Source organism: Acomys minous (genome assembly GCF_964271855.1).
Source record: "Acomys minous genome assembly, chromosome: 1".
Taxonomy (NCBI): Eukaryota; Metazoa; Chordata; class Mammalia; order Rodentia; family Muridae; genus Acomys; species Acomys minous.
Window position 1 is genome coordinate 158270440 of NC_140483.1, and position 20327 is coordinate 158290766.

Below are 20327 nucleotides of genomic sequence, written 5' to 3' on the forward strand. Positions count from 1 at the left end.
TACCCTCTGTCCCCAGTTCCTTGGAATATATTTTTGAACTCAGTCTGCTATCAAAACACAGAAATTAGTCTCTAATTGTGGACGTCAAACACAGTTTTCTCCTTTGTGAGGAAGGAAATTAGTAACAATTCACTCTGGTTGGAAGCCAAGCTAACATCTTAGCACAGAGTGTCATTAAAACTCTCAATCCCACTGGCTGTTGTGATAGCTATAAAGACTTCAACAAGTTCAGCTGCTTAAAATGGTTTCCCCAAATTTGTTCTTCCCCAGGCCCCTTGTCACATTTAACCTGAAGATCAGTTACTATTTAAGGGAGAAATGGCTTGAAGCATATTTTTTCCTTCTACAGTTTTGTGAATTTAGACTTTCTTAATGAAGAGGTTTGAAAAATTTCAGGCCACTGTAGGGGGTGTCCACAGCTCCCAGAATTGATGCCAAGCCATTGCTGAGCAAGTTGCCCATTAAAAATAAGAATAAGGAAGAGGGAAAAATCTTTCACAGTTTATAATTATATTACCAGTTTCATTACAGATCTCATTTTAATTCTTACTGAAACCTAGCCTTGCCTTCTCCCTGTACTTGCTCACGTATAGTTATTAAGTCTGGGTTGGAGTTCAACTTCTTCTTCGTGGTTTCAGCATATTAATATGGTTTATTGGTATTTCACTGCCTCCTCCCCCATGGGCATTCTGAATCTCAGCTCAATTTATATTTTCCTTCTTTTTTGGCTCTGAGATAAAGCTTGTTTCATTTTAGTATCAGAGCTGGGGTGTGAGTTTGATTTGATTTCCTTATCTTTGGGGATCAGTACAGAAACTGTGGGGAGGGAAGTCAATGAGAGAAGAGGCAGCCTTAGGTTTCTGGCACTATTGTTCTTGAGGTTGTATCTTCTCAGGGTATCCAAGTATACCTGCCACCTCTGCATAATTTATTACATATTTACAATGTCAATGTGTCCATTAGGCATTATAATAGATTTAAGACATGAATAGCCTGTGTCCCTTGACCTTGGGGAAACTTTAAGTCTATTCATTATAATCACCTCATTTTGTTTTTCACTGGCAAATGTTTCAGGGTAAAAGGCGACTGTTCTAGGCACTGTCATAAGTACTAAACACAATGTATAAAACAAATATTATCTTATATAGTTTACAACCAAGTGTGGTAGACTGATACTAACCAAATAATTGTGTGATTACAAAGACAAGTATTAAAATACTTTTAATCAAGGAAAAAAGTAAGGTTGAAGGAGAGGAATTAGCAAGACATCTATCTATAGCAGCCTGCGTGGAGAAAGGAACGTCAACTACAGTTCAATAAATGTGAGAAACTGGAGAGAAGTGGATATGGCAATACCTGCAAAAGCCCTGAGATAGGCACTGAGAAATATTTTAGAACTTGGCCTAAGAGGGGCAGAAAGCGCATGCTCAGTCTTGATCATAAAGGACAAGGAAGTCACTGAATGATTTTATGGGAAGCATAACTTTAGAGATATTTTCTTAAAATATAATCGTTTGGGGTTTTAAAGACTTGGTCTAGCATCTGGTTTTAATGCAAAAGACAAGATTTTGAGTAATGCAGCCATTTCAGTGACGCACAAGCAGCAGCAGTTCAGAGTTATTTCTTGTAAAAGGCAAAAATATAGGTGTATAGAATACTTGACTACAGTGAGAATATCTTGAGGTATGTAATGAAGGTGTTATTGAGAAAAAAGAAAAGCCATTTGGGCTTAGAAATGGAGGAGTGGAAATCACTAAGGTGAAGAGTGTTAGTTCTCACATAGAATAATTAATAAGCCAGGGTTTGGAGAGCAAGAGACAGAAACAAGACACTGGTCTTAACAGCATAAAGTCTGTGCAGATGAGTTAGGAATGAAAAAGGCAAGGGCCATATTGTGTTGCACTTCCACCAATTAACCTGCTTCATGATGTTCCTTTGAACATCTGTGATTAACGCTGAACATTTTAAAACAAAGCCTGGGATGAGTCCTGAGCAGGTGCCTAAGGAACTACTTTCTAGAATAAATTGCCTGGCAGCTTGTGGCTAAGCAGTCACTTTCAGTGTGGTGTAATTTTCCCTTCTAGGAGCTGAAAATACTCCGCCCATGTATTCAAATCACTAGCGAACTAGCTCTGCAGCCAATTATGAACCTCATTCTTTATTAAAGGCACAAAGTCATGTATTGGTTTACTCCCTTGAGTTGAAAGACGAAGTAGGGGTGGGAAGCAGAAAGGTAAGGACAGGATTCATTGTAAACAAATTTGTGTTCAAAACATCCACAGAATGTCATATTAGTAAACTAGAGCATCTTGATATGTGGGCATTTATACTTGATTTTCTAGGCTCAGAAATAACCTTCAGACTTTAAAAAACTCAGTCATAAGGAACAGAAAAGACTTGACAACTATCTTACTTTATCTACAAAGATAAGGTTAATAGTTTAAATTGACCTGAATAAAGAAAAAACATATTAATATAGGTATGTTTCTATGATAATCATATCTATATAAATTATAGTTTTATTTAAATATATATATCTCTCTCCCTTGTGTGTGTATATATGTGTGTGTGTGTAGGAGCTCAATTAACAACTTAGGTTAGAAAAGTATTCAAAAGATAATCTCTTTCCCAGTCCCCACATTTCAGTCTTACACTATTTCTGAGACTCATCAAAGAATGGATGACAGCAGGGACAGAATGTTAAAGATGAGATAAATATATTGTTAAAAAAAAACCTTCGAAAATGAAGTGGTTTGAGAATTTACCTTCTCATAAAATGGTTCCCAATGAAATGGAATTTATGCTTAACCCAACTCACGCTTTCTCCTCATTTCTATGACTTCACAGAATGGGGTCATCTGTCCTCCCAGGTTCTCTGTGATGGGGACTCATTACCTTGCAATGACCCCCTTCTAGTATTAGGAAAATATTGTCACAACTACTAGCATTTATATGACTTATTGAGCCATTACTCCATCTTAGGTACAGAGCTAAGAGCTTTATGGGCATTATTTCATTTATTCTGCACAATAATTCCATGTGATAAGTATGCTATTATACCCAATTTCTAGATAATGAAACTAAAGCTTAGGAAACATTGGAAGTAGGTACAAAGTGACAGAGTCAACAGCAGAACAAGACAGTAACAAGGCTCCACTCTTCATACTCAGAATTCTAGTTTTGCCTTATGGGGTCTCCAAGAGCTATCCCTTTCAACAACAGTTTCTCTTCTGGATGCTTGATGAATGGTAAGATGAGGAACTGTGGAAATAGAAGAATTAAGCTTTTATGTTTTCTCCCCTTCTATATAGTATATCTTCACCTTAACTCTTTTTCTTCCAGGCAGGCAAAATAAAGATGGTTAATTCTGTCTCATAATTTTGATCTAATAATTGAGTGATTATGTCTAAGTAAACTGAGTTGTACACATGTGACACATAACAGATAAATTTATATTCAAAAATTATTTTAGTTTCTTTTTCAAACCCACCAAACCCTAAACCAGAGGATCTACCCTAGAGTGGAACTATCCTAAATAATTAATCTAAATAGATTATTCATCACATGTAGTCTCCTTTACTGGCTTTTGTTTCTAGGGATGTGCAAATTAACATCTTTGCAAAGATTGGCTTTTAATCTGTTGCACCAACCAAGGACAATGCATGTAGTAAACCTAGGCCCCCTGTTCAGATCTAACCAATGCACAGCTCATTCTCCACGGTAGAGGGGATAGTCAGGTCTACCTCTGACATGAACTCTGATGGCCCTGACTTCATCACTTTCCCTTGGTGGGGAGGCCTGGTGGGCACACAGAAGAAGGGGTAGAAGGCTGTCCACATGAGACCTGATAAGCTTTGGCAATACATGGGGGAGGAGGTCCCTTTCTGTCAGAGGTCTAGAGGAAGGGAAGAGGGTAGAAGACAGATGGGAATGGAAAGATACAAGTAAGGGGATAACATTCAGGTTGTAAGCTGAATAATTTATAATAAATAAGATGAAAAAAGAAAAAAATGGCTTTTAATAATAGCTGATAACTACTTGTCAGTTATTCCCAGAAGTTTTGATGATGACTAAACTTCTAGTATTAGGAAACATATATTATCCACATCAGTGGCAGAAATCTTATATTATATTCAGTGCTGTGAGAAACCATAAGAATTGTTATCAGATTGAACCATCCACAGGACAGTAACAAGTATAGAGGAAACTAAATAGATTCATGAAGACTCTAAGGGTTTTAAAAGAGCAACCATGTTTGTTGCATCAAAGAAAGTCAGACTTATTGACATAGTGGCATATGGTACAGCTTACAGAGAAAATTTTCTCATAAGACTCATGTATTGCATGCAGAGTCACAAGATTCTACATGTAATCACTAAAAGAAGACTGGATAATGAGAGATATCATGTAATCAGATGACCTATAAGTATAACATATTTTGGTGTCATTATTGGGAAGTCAAATGTCACTGGGTGGGAAGTACATCTTTTTAGGATGTGCATTACCCCTTCTGATCTTTGTTTATGTGCGAGGTGACAGAAGATGAGCAGGTTTGGTCTGTCACACCTTTCTGCCATGATGTTGCTCTTTGGCTAGACACAAGAAACAACAAAGTTAGGTGCTCATGAATGGAAATTCTAAAGCCACAAGCCACAAAATATCTCTCATCATTTAATTTATTACTTTAGAAATCCATTATAATCATGGGAAAATAACATACAGCATATCTCTCAAAAATTCCATTGAGGCACCTTTCAATCCTTACAAATAAGAATAGCCAGGCTCCACCTCCACCTGGCTAACTAGGTCTTAGGGGTTACTAGACATGTGTAGATGATTTATAGATAGCATATGGAGAAAAATGTTAAATTAGACAAGCTCACGATAAGATTTCTTACATATCTTCAATGTGTGCTTAGTGGACAAAAGCCACTCGTGGCCCTGAAGAAGTCCAAGAAAAAAAAAAGGTGGAAGTTGTCAAAGGCTTGGATAAGAACTGTGTTCATATCGATTGCTCTTGCCAGCTGGGCTCTGGACAAGTGCTATGTTGTTTTGACCTTTTCCTCATAATGGGCCGTAAGCATCAAGTATAACTATACAGTAACACAAGGTCAGAATTCATTTTCTTCCGAAGACGGGACCCATTACTCAGCCCCATCTAATACTTCAGTACCACAGACAGCTCAATGCATAAGGCTGGCTGAGACCTCTTGCTGCTGAGAAAGGGCCAGCACCTTGGCAGCTTAGAGTCCTTGGGAATAGTGAGTAAGGATGAAGGCTGTCCTAGCAATATGGTCCTTAGGGGAGCTGGTTTCATCTGGATCTCCTTATAGTTGACATGAGATGTTCTCCTGACAGGCCTCATTGTGATCTCTTCCCTCATGTATCCAGTCATATAAAAGAATCTATATATAATCTAGTTATATAAATACATGTAAAATATCATTAAACTATGCATGTTCTACCAGTGTTTATGTAGTTATAACAGAACATTGTGCATTTATGATTATCAATGCAAAATGATGACATTGGGACAAGGAAATAGGCATTATCATTGCTTCTTGCTCCTTCTGCTATGCAACAGCCTGATTTTTCTGAGAACTACAGTTAGTATTCCATCTAACCATGCAACAAATAAAAGATTGATCTTTTCTCTTTTCTACTGCAGAGAAGACTGGCTCCTACTTATCAGTGAGTCCCTGTCCTTTTTATGTCATCTGTGAATAATAAGAAGCACGTTTACTCTTATTGAAGTGAAGAGATGAGGAACACATAGAGAGTCCGAGATAGAAGACCTGGGGACTAAACTGGAGAAGACGACAAAATGCCATCCTCCTGATGCCAAATACTGTCTGAACTTAGTATTTCCACTGAGGCAGAGAAGATAGATGACCATAATGTGTGCATCTCTTGAACTAGGAAAGTCACTTCCATCTGATGAGGGGGCATGTTTCAGTTTCTGAATTATCTTTATTTTCTATATCTGGGGCACTATTGTATATTGACCAACAACATTCTCTGTCACTTTTCCTATCCTCTTCCCCAGTTACATGTCTGAAAAATTGATAATCATCTAGAAGAAGTAGGTATCATCCTTACAGTATACCAATTAGTCAAATTGAACTATCGTCACAATTTTGTATATATGAATATCCAGTCAAAGAAAGGCAAAGTAGACAAGATAGCAAACATTTGAGGTAAGTTATCCTGTAATGAACATTTCTACACATGTGCAAACCAATAGCATAAGCTTGGTTATCTCTACATCCTGAAATAGAACAGCTAGTGAGTAGTGACTGTTGAGTGATCCTAGGTGTGTGTAAGGTGTGGGGCAGCCCATTCACAGTGGTTTTATCAGTTCATGTTTGCTATTCCTATCTCCCCATCTTAATTTTGCAGCCACACATAGACTTTGGTAATTCATCTAGTTCTGAGATTTATGTAACGAATTGCCTATATTTTCTTATAAATTCTGTTTTGTTTTCTTCTCCTTCTCCTCTTTTTCTTCTCTCTCTCATTCTCTCTCTCTCTCTCTCTCTCTCTCTCTCTCTCTCTCTCTCTCTCTCCCTGTGTCTTTCTCTCTCTCACACACACACATACTTCCTGTCTTATACATATATATTATTCAATGGGGATGAAAACAGGAGATTTTTATAGAGATTTGAAAAACAACTTACATGCACAAGTGCATAAAGTGACAGTCACAAGTATATATTATCTTCAAAGTAACTCTGTTGTGTTTATGGTAAAAGTATAAAAATATTAAGGTGACTTATAAATGAGGAGAGAGTTCATGGAGGCACTCTCTCTGCCCTGCAGAAGGATTAGATACGAATGATTCTGGACAAAGGAAAACACTGTCTTCAGTTTGCCTTTAGTTTATATATATTGCTGAGCCCCCCAAACCTCCAATGGATAAATCCAAATCCATGGTGACAAGATGTCCTTGCTTGAACTCAGTGGGCCACAAAAGAGAAAGGCATGAATTGGAAAAAGGAATGTAGGAAGAAGGGGATATGAGAGTAAATAGAATATATCATATACAGGAATAAAAACATCAAAAAACATATGTCAACTGTTAAGAACAAAAATGGAAATTAAGTTAAGTTGCATTCTCATGAAGAACTTTTAAAAAACACTCATGTTAAACTTTGGCATATTCTCAATAGTACAGCAAATAGAAAGGATTGGGGAGGAGGTATCGGCCAACCAATGGAGGACTGTTTTTTAGAGGGCACTTTAGCAATAGACATCAAGCATCTTAATCAGTTCCTTGGACACGTTTTGCTAATGACCATGGTGACTACATTGTCTTATTAATTCAATTTAATTTGCTGAAGAGTAAGTGGTAGAATTTTGCAAGATAGTTGTTATAGGAATCAAGATATGAACATTCCCCCAGACCATTCAAAAATTCTAGTAAAACTCATACAATTTTCATTGTCATATACTTTTAATTATGTAATTCTCTATGGGGGGCATTTTAAAATTTGAAACAGGTTTAAGAAGCTTGATCAAACTCTTCGATCTTCTGAATGAGCCCAGTGTTTCTTCACTCATTTTTGAATTCTTCTTTTAGTTAACAAACCTTCTGTTAAAATATAATAAAAGAACCCTTTAATTTAGTTCTAATAATCAGGCATTTAAAGAAATGAGTACTTCTTCTAGAGCTATGGGGTACCCCTTTGTTCTGAAGTTGTGCCATGCATGGTGGTATTAATCATTGTGGTACAAGATGACAAGTACTTGTAGATTATTGTCAATGCTGGGCTCTTACCATCTGCAATGAAGTGCTCAGGCACATGCAAAGTCACCTTCACAGTAAGTGGACAGGACATCTGGTTGCCACACACCATGGCCAAGATGCAGGAGCTCACAGCAATCAGTGTCAAGGCTGTCTTGTTCACTGGGCTTTTCAGCAAACCTGAAAAACAAATAAACAAAGATATGAATTCATCAGGTGAGGATATGGGGATGGTGTGGAGGTAGGGGATTCTATATTTCCTGAGTGTGAATATTAACCAGAAAGAAAAAGAAAGGAGGGAGGGAGGGAAGGAAAGGGAGGGAACAATAGAAAAGAAGACATGAAATTGGGATGAGGCTGTGTTGTGGTGTATTTGAGAAGACTTGCAGGGAAGAATTGGGGGTGGGCATGATTACATTTCTTTGTACAAATGCACAAGATTATCAAGAACAAAGAAAAATTAATAAACAAAATATGAAATTAAATTTATGACAGAAGAGTATGGGTAAACCGTATTTTCCAACCTCTTACTGTATTTTGGCTTAAACATGTGAAAATAGGCTTGCTGATTCTTTTGGCTAAAAAGGAAAAAGAAAAGAAAAGAAAAAGAAAAAGAAACCAGCTTCTAAAAATTTGCAATCCTCCCGTTTCAATTTAGTGGGTCATTCTTGATAATAATGGTACAGTATTAAACTCCCTTTAGAACATAAATGAAGAGATCCTATGGTACTATTTACTAAGAGATAGCAGAGCAAGTATGTTCTTTGGGGTGAGACTATTCTGGATTCAAACTTGATTCTTATCCCTTTTTTTCTCCAAAATTTATTATTATTATTATTATTATTATTATTATTATTATTATTATTATTATTATTAATTCAGATTATGTCTCAATTGCTATCCCCTCACTTGTACCTTCCCACTTCCCCCCATTCCATCCATCTTTTGCTCTATTCTCTTCCCCTAGACCTCTGACGGAAGGGGACCTCCTTATCCCTTCTTATGTCTTGAATTTAGAATGTTACCAGAAGGCCCATGCATTGGAAGCTTGATTGCTCAATTCATTCAAGGTGCCAAATTGGGACTTTAAAGAGTGATCAGATGATAAGCAATCATCTGTTCCCATTAATGGATAATTGTATTAATACATGAGTTCATGGTTGGAGGAACTGCTGGGGTAGACATGAGGACCCAGGTAGAGAATCAGGTCACTCCAGTGGAGCATGTACCGGAAGGGTATTTCTTGTCTTTAGACCCTTCCCCAACACTCTACTGTTCTCTGATTCTTATCCACTATATGATCCAAAAACAATGGAACCAAAGGAGTATGAACTAAAACCTCTGAAACCATGAACCAGAATGAATCTCTCTGTCTTTAAGCTCAGTGTCTTGTACACTTTGGCACAGTGATGGAAAGCTGGCTAATATACCCCTCACTGACCATGTGAATTACCTCATTCTACAAACCTCTATTCCCTGGGCTGCTGGATAGCTTTTGTCAACTTATTGCAAACAATAGTCACCTGGAATGAGAGAACCTAAGCTGAAGAATTTCCTCCATCAGATCATCCTTTGGGCATTCTGTAGGAGCATTTTCTTGGTTGTTTATTACTAGAGAAATGCCTGGCTCATTGTGAGCTGTGTCACACAAGGACAAATACCTCTTGAATTGTATAAGAAAAACAGCTGAGCAAGCCAGAGAAAGCAAGTCAGTAAACAGCATTCCTCTGTAGTCTGCTTCAGTTCCAGCCCTGAAATTGCTGCCTTGAGTTCTTCTCGACTTCTCTTCATGATGGACTATAGCTTATAAGCTGAAATAAACTGTTTCCTCCACAAGTTGTTTTTGTGGTTTTATCACACCAACAGAAGTAACTGGGTTACTTGGCATACATGCTGAGGATCATATTAAATATCTTAAAGCACTGACACAATGATTACACAGTGATGCATATAGAAAACCTGCCATAGAGAAACATTTCATAGTTAGAAACTGTTTAGCATAACTCAATTTCATCAGTACGGACTGAAAACTTAATTTGTGAAACAAGCATAGCACAGACTTTGGATATGGTCAGACAGGAAACTGCTGACTTTGAGCACAAAGGCCTGAGTTTAATTTCCAGAACACAGTTTTAAGAAGCCAGCACAGTGTGTACAACTGTGACCCCAGGACTGGGGGAAAAAAGAAGGCAGACACCAGGGCCTCATTATTCAGCAATCTTAGTCAACAAGGCAAGTTCTAGAACAATTGGAGACAATAGCTCAAAAATCAAGATTGAGAGCCCCTGAGGAACAACTGTGGTTGACTTCTGGCCTTCATGTGCATGAGCGCATGGTGCTTCCAGATCCAAGTCCACCTCACACACATCATGTTCAACATGTACTTAGAATCCCCACCCAATCTACCACTTTTCAGGAATTTACTTACAGACTAGGAGAAAAATCCAGACTTGTCTTTCCCTGATTAGGTTCCTAAGCAAACTGTGTTAAAAATCTAAACAAGAGGGCAGAGTGTGTGAAGGAGAATTCCGCATGGGTAAATTAAAGTAATTTTATAGAAGCGGTGGAATAAGTAGATTAGATCTGCATGGCCAGGCTCTGGGGACAGTAAACAGATTTGGAGTCTCTCCTAAGACTCCTTTGATCCTCATTCATTGAGATTTTCCTCTTTGCCTCTTCTTTTAAGCTGTAGATTATTGGCATTTACGCTGTAGTTTTAAATTTTTCTTTACTTCTTCACTTTGGAAATTGCACATATGTATGAGGCCATCTCACAAGCATGACAAATACAACCCATTAAAAATAACATATCTTATCAAAGTGTCCTCCTGTTCCAGACTTCCTAAGTCTTGGAGGCATTACTGTTTAGATGACCAGATGCTTAAATGTCATCTTTTGGTCTTTCATCTTCTCACTTTACAAAAACAATACAGTCCCACAGCCTCAGTTTTTTTTTTAAGTTGTAAAATATTCTAGTAAGATAGTTACAGCCGTATAAAGACATAGATTTGTAATACAATGTCACTTGATAGTGTTATTGATCAGGGAAACAGGGGGAAGACTCCACACACTGCTGGACTAAAATGGTTCCAAAGGAATGCTTTAATAGATTATACAAAGATGCCACGATGGACTGGACTGTGTCCTGCAAATTTGTGCATGGAAGCTTAGCCTTAATTGTGACTTTTCTTGCAGTGAATGTTTTAAGTTTAGATATAGGCAGCTAGCTTAAGTGAATTCATAAACAGGGGCACTGCTGTAGTCTGATTTTTCATTGCTGCGAAAAAATGTTAAACAAAGGCAATTTTTGGTAGAGAAGGACTTAATCTAGCTTATATTTCCTGATCATATCCCATAACTGTGAGAAAATAACTTTTTCTATGAAGTTGGTATTTTCAGCCACCCTCTCTCCCCATTCCTTCTGTTGCCTGCTTGTAGGATGAGAAAGGTGTCTGCACATATGCCAACTCATTCCTTGCTGAAACCACTGGAGCTATTTTATAGCATCTGTTCACAGTGTGCGGTCCGCATTCGTCAGCCTGGCTGGCATCTACAGCCTGTAACAAATACACCCCCCTCACACACACACACTCACATAAAGGCCTCATGTGGTTTCCATTACCAGTCCTAGGTACTAGTTTGGCTGAATTGCCAAAATACCCCCAAAGTGAGCAACACCATTATGTTGTCCATGTTACCTGTTGTTTCTGTAGACATTACTCCATCTGTTCTGTTAACCCTATCTCTTTCTATCATTGGTTGAGAATCACAGTAAATGGAAGTTCTTCATATTCTCCTCAGATAAACATGCTTAATGTTTTCCCCAATATCTTGTTATAAGTGTCATATGTCTGAATAATTGGTCCTCAGTTGGAAAAACTGTTTGGGAAAGATTTGGAGTTGTGACCTTGTTGGAGGAGGTATGTCATTGTGGGTAGGCTTTAAGGCTTCAATAAGTGTACACTGGACCAGAGTCGTGTGTGTGTGTGTGTGTGTGTGTGTGTGTGTGTGTGTGTGTGTGTGTGTGAGTATGTGTGTGTGTATACAAAAAATCCCTGTGCATACCACCCAAGTGCCTAGTACCATGTCTGAAACATGGTAGCATCTCAGTACATGCATAGTCATTTTCAAAATTATGGAGATATTATCAACCAACATAATATGGACACTGACCATTCAAAAAGAATGCTAATTAGCATAGCCATACCAATTGGCTCCAGTGTAACAAGAAACCTAATGGTATCTAAATTTGGAATTTTATAAATATATATTTTCTGTTAATTACAGTGAGTTGCTTGAGAGAAAAATCACATATCCTACATTGTACACCTTTCATGCATAACTAAATCCTGGGACCTAGAAGTTGCTTAATTTAAGAAAGGGATCTTGACAGGTGGTGGTATGGTGCACTTTTTGTGGCCCATGCCTTTAATCCTAACACTCAGGAGGCAGAAGCAGGTAGATCTGTGAGTTGTAGGCCAGCCTTATCTACAGAGAGAGAGAGAGAGAGAGAGAGAGAGAGAGAGAGAGAGAGAGAGAGAGACAGAGAGAGAGAGAGAGAGACAGAGAGAGAGAGAGAGACAGAGAGAGACAGAGAGAGACAGAGAGACAGAGAGACAGAGAGACAGAGAGACAGAGACAGAGACAGAGACAGGGAGACAGAGACAGAGAGAGAGTCAGAGTTTCAGAATATCCACACCTTCACAAAGAAACCCTGTATCAGAAACAAAAGCAAATAAAGTAAGTAAGTAAGTAAGACAGAAAGAAAAGAAAAGAAAAGAGAAAAGGATCTTTGCCTTTCTTCCCAAACCTAAGACAATCAGGGTGTCACATAGAAGGAGCTATTCACACATATTTAGTTGTTAGAATTGTAGAACAATGGGTAAGTGAAAGAATAAATTAAACTATAGCTCGTTCTGGTGTCAAGAAGTGGGATATTCCTAAAACTTCAAATGACTGCAGAGTAAAAAGAACGAAAAAATTTTTATTTCTTAACTGAGTGCCCCAAATGGCTAAGGTACCAACATTTTAGTAGCTTTACAGCATGTATAAAAGCTAATACCAATGTTATCTAAGAAAAAGAAGATTCACGAGACTTGAGAATCGTGAATGGAGCTCACCTTAAATAGCTACCATAGCACTCAGTTACTTCATACATAACAACTAGTGGGGGAAGTTTATAAGTCAAGAGTCTGTTGATTTTACTCTTGGTCAAGGGGCATGCAAGGAAAAGCCTAGGATGAAAAAAAAAAGTCTTAGACGAATGGAGTCTGAGTGATGGGGTATGAGTGGTGTTTGGAGCTGGTAGCTTGGGGGATAGACTCTCAGTGGTGGTCTGAATGAGAGAGGCCTCTAATGGCTCATATGTTTGAATGACTGGTTCTCAGTTGGTAGTATTGTTTGCAAAGTTTTAGGAGGTGTGGTTTTGTCAGCAGAGATGTGTCACCAGGTATGAGGTATCAAAAGGCTTGTGCCATTCTCAGCTCTCTTTCTCTTATTGTTGTCTCAAGATGAGGGTTACTGTTCCAGTATCATCATGCCTATCTGCCTGCCTGCCTATTGCTTGATAGCCAGGACTCTAATCTTCAGACACCGTAAGCATGCAATGAAATGCTTTTTAAAAATAAGTTGATTTGTTCATATGGTTTTATAACAGCAACAGAATGAAACTAAGATGATGTTCCATCTAGTTAGTAACATGTAACAAAACTCAATTTCTGAGAAATATTCTCCTTCCCTAGTTCATGCAACGATAAATATGGATGGGACCAATAATTTATCAGGAATGTTACCAGGGCACACAAAGCTGATTGCAAGGCCAAGGAAGATGCCCAAGGCCAAGACAGATTGCTCACCCTCTTTCAATGAACCATTACTGAACTAATTATATCCATCCAGTCATGGAAACCTTCACCACAATCCAGGATCTTTATTTATTTTATTTTTAAATATATTTTATTAACGTATTCATATTACATCTCAATTGTTATCCCATCCCTAGTATCCTCTCATTACTCCCTCCCTCCCATTTTTCCCCCTACTCCCCTCCCCTATGATTGTGACTGAGAGGGACTTCCTCCCCCTCTATATGGTCATAGGTTATCAAATCTCTTCTTGGTAGCCTGCTATCCTTCCTCTGAGTGCTTCCAGGCCTCCCCATCCAGGGAGCATTGTCAAATATGGGACACCAGAGTTCTTGTGAAAGTCAGTCCCCACTCTCCACTCAACTGTGGGGAATGTCCTGTCCATTGGCTAGATCTGGGTAGAGGTTTGAAGTTTACTGCATGTATTGTCCTTGGCTGGTGCCATAGTTCGAGCAGGACCCCTGGGCCCAGATCCATCTATCACAATGTTCTTCTTGTAGGTTTCTAGGACCCTCTGGATCGGAAGTAGAAATATTTTAGCTGGCTGATGTGCTTTTCCTAAGAAAGAGTGATAAAATGACCTATACATTAGGAATGTTGAAAGAGTTAATGGTGGCATATTTTATCAAATGCTTCACACTTGTTGTGGTACACAGTAGACACTTAACATAATAACAATTTCTAATACAGATATAGAAACATATCTGACATGGTTTCTGTACTTATTTACTTCTGTATCCAACACATTCTCAAATATATTAAGAATAATGTTTCTTTGCTGAAACAGAAGAGAAAGAATAGACAGTGAATGGAAGTTCATACAATAAGGGTCAAAGTAGTAGAAAGAATAAGATTAAACAGCCTCCTGGGGAAACCATTTGATAAGAAAATGTCTTAATTACCATAGTTGTCTCTAAAAATGAAGAGGAAGGAAGGACACACATAGGTCAAGTCTGTACTAAGGCCAGAAGCTGATGAGGCAGCCTCTATGGCTTGGGGAGTTGCCATGGAAACTGAAAAGTTCACAGTGGGACAGAAGCAAAGGTGATTTCTTAAGATTTTTTGGCCAAAAGAACTGATTATAAGCACTTACATTAGAATAAGTTGTGTAGAGAGCATCAAGCTGAAAACTATCTATCCCATAATATTCCTATAAAAGCTATTACATTGCTCCTTTAAGAAGCACATACCAGACATAAAAGTCTCCAGTTTTTTAGTACTCACTATGATCTGAATACTGTACATATATATCCATTTGTTCACCCATCCATCCATCCAGTGTAATTTTTTTGAACCTTAGGTTTTTCAAGGTATAATGCAGATGATAGTGAGCAAAATCACCAATGTCATTGAAGCTTACAACATTGATTTAATTTTCCCAGCAGATTTCTGCTACCACATATACTTTCCAAAGAGGTACACAGCAATTCAATGAATTGCCTAATACTGCTCAATTCATTTGTTGAAGAATAAGAAGAACCATTCCTGTGCCTTCTGACCTCATCATGAAACAGAGACTCTTATCTTCCACTCCAGAATGGTATGAGGACCATTACCTCACTGTGGAATAAAGGTTCCTGGCATCATCAGGTAGTTAAAGGCAACATGGCTTTAGGAGATGAACACATTTCCATGTTCAAATCCTTTTCTAACCATAAAATCTCCATGTTACATTTGTAAATTGATGCACCCACAGAAAATAACATTCTAGTGGGACTCTAGATGAGAGAAGCATGGGAGAATGGCAAAGTAGAAGGATCCAGAGGGTCCTAGAAGCCTACAAGTAGAACATTATGATAGGCAGATTTGGGCTCAGGGGGGTCCCACTCAAACTAAGGCATCAGCCAAGGACAATACAAGCGGTAAACCTTAAACCCCTACCCAGATCTAGCCAATGGACAGAACACTCTCCACAGTAGAGTGGAGAGTGGGATATTACTTTCTCACATACTCTGGTGCCTCACCTTTGACCATGTCCCCTGGAGGGGGAGACCTGGTGGCACTCAGAGGAAGGACAGCAGGTTACCAAGAAGAGACTTGATACCCCATGAACATATACAGGGGGAGGTAATCCCCCTCAGGAACAGTCATAGGGGAGGGGAATAAGGGGAAAATGGGAGGGAGGGAAGAATGGGAGGATACAAGGGATGGGATAACCATTGAGTTGTAACAAGAATAAATTAATAAAGGAGAAAAAAATTTAAAAAAAAAAGAATTTGCCACTGACAAATGGGAAGAGTTGTCTTATAGTCAACATAACGCCAAAACAAGATAATGTCAATGTAGTTAGATCCAAACTCCAAAGAATGTTACATCCAAGACCTATTATGAGGACCTGCAGTTTTTGGTTTGCACGCTCATTTGCAATCACCTTCAGGATCACTAGCAGGGGGAAGGTGCTATGCTGCAGGAATGAGATTCCACTGGGACATATTGACTGCTGCAGCAGAAAGTTAAAAATCTAATTTCCCTTTCATTCCTCCTCCCTAGAACCCCTCACCCTCTCTTGTGGCTGATGAAAAGAACATAAAATGCATTCCTTGAGAAATTCAAGTAGAAATACCTAAGATTGTTGATCCACACACTGCTCATAATTGGGCATATGATTGAATCTTAGTTTGGAAATGCCAATTTGAGAAAAGAAAATCAAATTTAAGTTAAATTTTGAGCTGAATCAACCACATTTTTTAAATGGAGAAAATAGATGTAACCCTATCAGACCTTTGTGTGTGAAAAAACTGAAAGTTGTTGTATCCCCATTGGCTCCTTCTTCCTTGTAGTCACAAAAGATAGAAACCCAAGTCCAGTGTAGAGAGCCAATTTCTTTAAGTGGCATAGTGCACTAGGATGAAGGACAAGGGTATTAAGAATGCAGGACACTAACCAGAGATAGCCAAGAGAGAAAAATCATGAGTATGATTAGAAAGACACTGGCTTTCATTATAAGTAAGGAAGTTTGTGGATATTGGGAAGCAAACTTAGGTCTTCTGGAAGAGCAGTAAGCTCTTAACCACTGAGTCATATCTCCACAAGCATGAGATTCTTAGCACCTCACTTTTATAATCTATAAATTGGCAGTGGTAATCTCTAACTGGGAGAGAAGATATGGGAATAGTTAAGTACAATGCCTGGCTCATACCTTTGGGTTTGTAAGCTCTCATTGCTTTTCTCTTTATCTCATCTCCTTAAATACTCACAGTCACACATGAGCAACAAATATGTGGCACTCTTGCCTATGCTGCAATCCTGGATTGTATATGTAGCTTCTGACTCCTGTGAATAAATCTTCTCTTATAAGATATAGTGTTCTCATTTGAGAAGTAATTCATCCAGTAAACATATTATTATTGTTGTATATATACAGACACATTTGTCCACATGTGTATGTATGGTGGCTAGAAGTGCAAACCTAGTGTCAATCCTCAGGATCTGCTCATCTTATTTTTAAAGACAAACCCAAGGACTGCTGATTAGCTTGACCACTCACCCCAAGGATCTACCTGCCTTCTCTCAGCTTTTTAAAAATGTGTGCTTTAAGGACTGAAATCAGGTTCTCAGACTATCAAGACAATCAATTTACCCGTCTACTCAAATCCATTAAATAGTCATTTAATGTTCATGTAGTTTATGAAATGCTTCATATTGCATACCATTATATATTCCTATGCTTATAGCATGCTTGAATGTAGTAGGTGCTCGATAAATGTCAACTGAATAGGAAATCTAAGCACAAATGAATGTTTAAATGCTGTTTTCCCTACCACCAAGAGATGTCAGCATCAGAATATTGTTGCATTTACCATAGAAAAATGTAATCACTTACTGTCCTTGGTAAGTGCTGGGCTCTACCTGGTCAAAAGTCATTTGAAAAGCCTATGTCAATGTTCTAATCTACCTGCAGATCAGGTGACTAGCACAGATCATGATAGGACCTCATTAACTTTGCAGATTGCCCCATGGGATTCCTGTAGCTCCTGAGCTCCTGAGATTCTGTGTCAACTTGCTATATTTCTGGAAACTAAAATTGGGACACACTGTCTGACAATTCCAAGTATCACGCCAGAGGCAGGCAGAAAAACAGGTGAAACTGGAGCTTTCTCAGAAACTCTGGAGTGGGTGGCCATGTTCCTTATTTCTTTTTTATGTTTGGATTCTCTGTGAATTATGGTGTCATCCCTCAATGTGGGCATCTCTTCCTTTATCTCACCCACTTAGACCCATGCATCTCCTTCACTGTCCCTTCTGTTCTAACCCTGAACTAATTCTCTGTGCTCCCTTACCTTCATACTCTCAAATCTGTGGTTTCTTTTGAGTGTCATGTAACTTACTGAATCTCTCATATTCCATAGGTTTGCCTTCATAAGATTTGTGTGGATGTTTATTAGTCTCTTCTTAGAGAGAAAACTCAATGCTTACAAAGCAGTAAGTTTCCTCTCAAGCAGTTTAAAATCTAAAAGGTGCCAGGATCTCATTCTATGAATACATTCTGCTGTCCTAGCTAAACAGGATGCATCTACTAACTCCTCTTTGAAGCAGTTAGTTAAAGTGGTAATTACATTGCCCTGAGCTTTTTGTTCTTCAAACTAAATATTGTTAGTTTTATTTTATTTCTCTAAAGTCACATTTTGAGTCCCTTTATAATACTTTCTAAAGATTGGCTTTTCTTATAAGTCTTTCCCAACAAAGAATGGTAGCACTGTTATTACCACCTCATGACTATTACAATCACCAACATTTATACATTTAAATACCAGACAATATGACTAAATGATGTCATGCACTATCTCATTTAATCGTCACAGAAATGTCATAAGATGGTTCCTCTCATCCCTCAGAAGTTGCACATGAGGTGACTACAACTTTGGCTACAATTTGCCAAAGGCTGTGCAGCTTGAATGCAATTAAACTAAGCCAGAAAATGATTTGATTTCCAAGCTCAGGCTCATATCAATTACCCCATCTCCTTTAGATGTGAAATGTGCCAATTAGCTGCAACAGTGATAACTGCTGAGCTGCTTACAGACTTCAGTTTATCTTTCATTCTGGAGTGATTTGGGGTCAACTCACTGTGTCTTTATAGTTCCACCTGGTTCCAATAACAAGTCTTTCATGCACCTTTTTATATTACCAGAAGGGATTATCCAAAGGATGAGAAACTGAGAGAGAGAGAGAGAGAGAGAGAGAGAGAGAGAGAGAGAGAGAGAGAGAGAGAGAGAGAGAGAGAAGCTAGGTGGCAATTGCTTACCCATCTACAGCCCTAAAATATATTATACAGTCTTGGAGATACATTCTCTCAGCAAAATTCCTATGCATCTGGCTGTTACACTATTTCAACCCATTCTTCTCAAGTGATCTTAGAACATTAGGTGCAGGATCTACCCATGAAGTCTCACCAATATGGCTGCCCAAACATGACTTGAATAAAGATGACACTAGTAGACATACAAAAAGCTGTAACACTAGGCAAAAAACTAAAGGCAAATAAAGAATGCTGAGAGCAGGAGAAATAGTCTTCCTCAGGCAAGAACAAGCCAATTGCTTATTCAAAACCAAATGGTTGGCACTGAAAACACACACACACACATACACACACACATCATTATATGGACTGAGTAACTTGTATTTATGTATTTAGTAATACATATATCAATAATTAAAGAGAAATAGGTCATGATTTGAGAGCAGAGTAGGCACATGGAAGGGATTAGAATGAAAAGAGGGAAGGTGGAAATGCTGAAATTTTATTATAATCTCCAAAAATTACAATTAAAAACATTACACCATCATTGTACTCTTTGGAGCCTAACCATTATCTGTGAGGCCACAATGGGCTAGGCATTGGTACTTAGTTCTCTAGCCAGGATAGGTTCTATAATTAAGGATTGAATCATGGTTCATAGAGCAATGAGAAGGAGATATTGGGAGGGACTACAAGAAGCTATACGGCTTTTTCTAGGACAATCTCAGATAGCTCTGCCTATAATTTAAATGTAATTTCAAAGTCTTTAAAATTGATATATTGACAAGGACACTGGTGATGAAGACATTACATATGATACATTACCAATTTATTAATTGTTCTCAAAGATTTCATTAGTTTTTCACCAAAATGCTATATCGTAGGCATCGTTGCCATCTCTAGCATACAAATGAAGAATCAGAGTACATTGTGACATGATGGTTAATCACCAATACTATGTTTTAAAACTGTATTTCCTGACTTGTAGCAAGCACTCATTATGCAACACTATGCTATGCTATTCTTTAGTAATGTTTCTGTTACAAATGTGGATGTCCTTGTATTTGGAGCACACATGGCCTGAATTGAGATGTCGTCTTGGTGGATTTTTTCCTTTGACTAGTATGAAGCATCCTTATTCATCTCTTTTGATTAATTTTGATTAAAAGTCTATTCTATTAGATATTAGAATGGTTACGCCAACTTGCTTCTTGGTCCTGTTTGTTTGGAAGACCTTTTTCTAACCCTTTACACTGAGGCAGTGCCTTTCTTTGTTTCTAAGGTTTGTTTCTTGTATGGACCAGAATGGTGTCTTCTGTTTTTGTATCCATTTTGTTTGCCTGTGTCTTTTTATTGGAAGTTGAGTCCACTGATGTTGAGAGATATTAATGATCAATTATTTCGGTTGTTTGATGTTGGTGGTTGTAGTATGTCTGTGTATTTCTCTTCTTTGGTTTCGCTTTGGAGAAGTTATTTATTT

The 20327-nt window shown here is 38.1% G+C and overlaps 1 protein-coding gene across 7 annotated transcripts in view; it reads right to left on the minus strand.

Moving 5' to 3' along the window:
- ASTN2 (astrotactin 2) overlaps window positions 1-20327 on the minus strand; it is a 960073-nt gene that overhangs the window by 570683 nt on the left and 369063 nt on the right. For all 7 annotated transcript variants that reach the window (XM_084779663.1, XM_084779662.1, XM_084779659.1 and 4 more), the window contains one exon: window positions 7778-7924. In XM_084779663.1, coding sequence (XP_084635789.1) covers window positions 7778-7924 — 147 coding nt within the window. The remainder of the gene's footprint in view (window positions 1-7777; window positions 7925-20327) is intronic.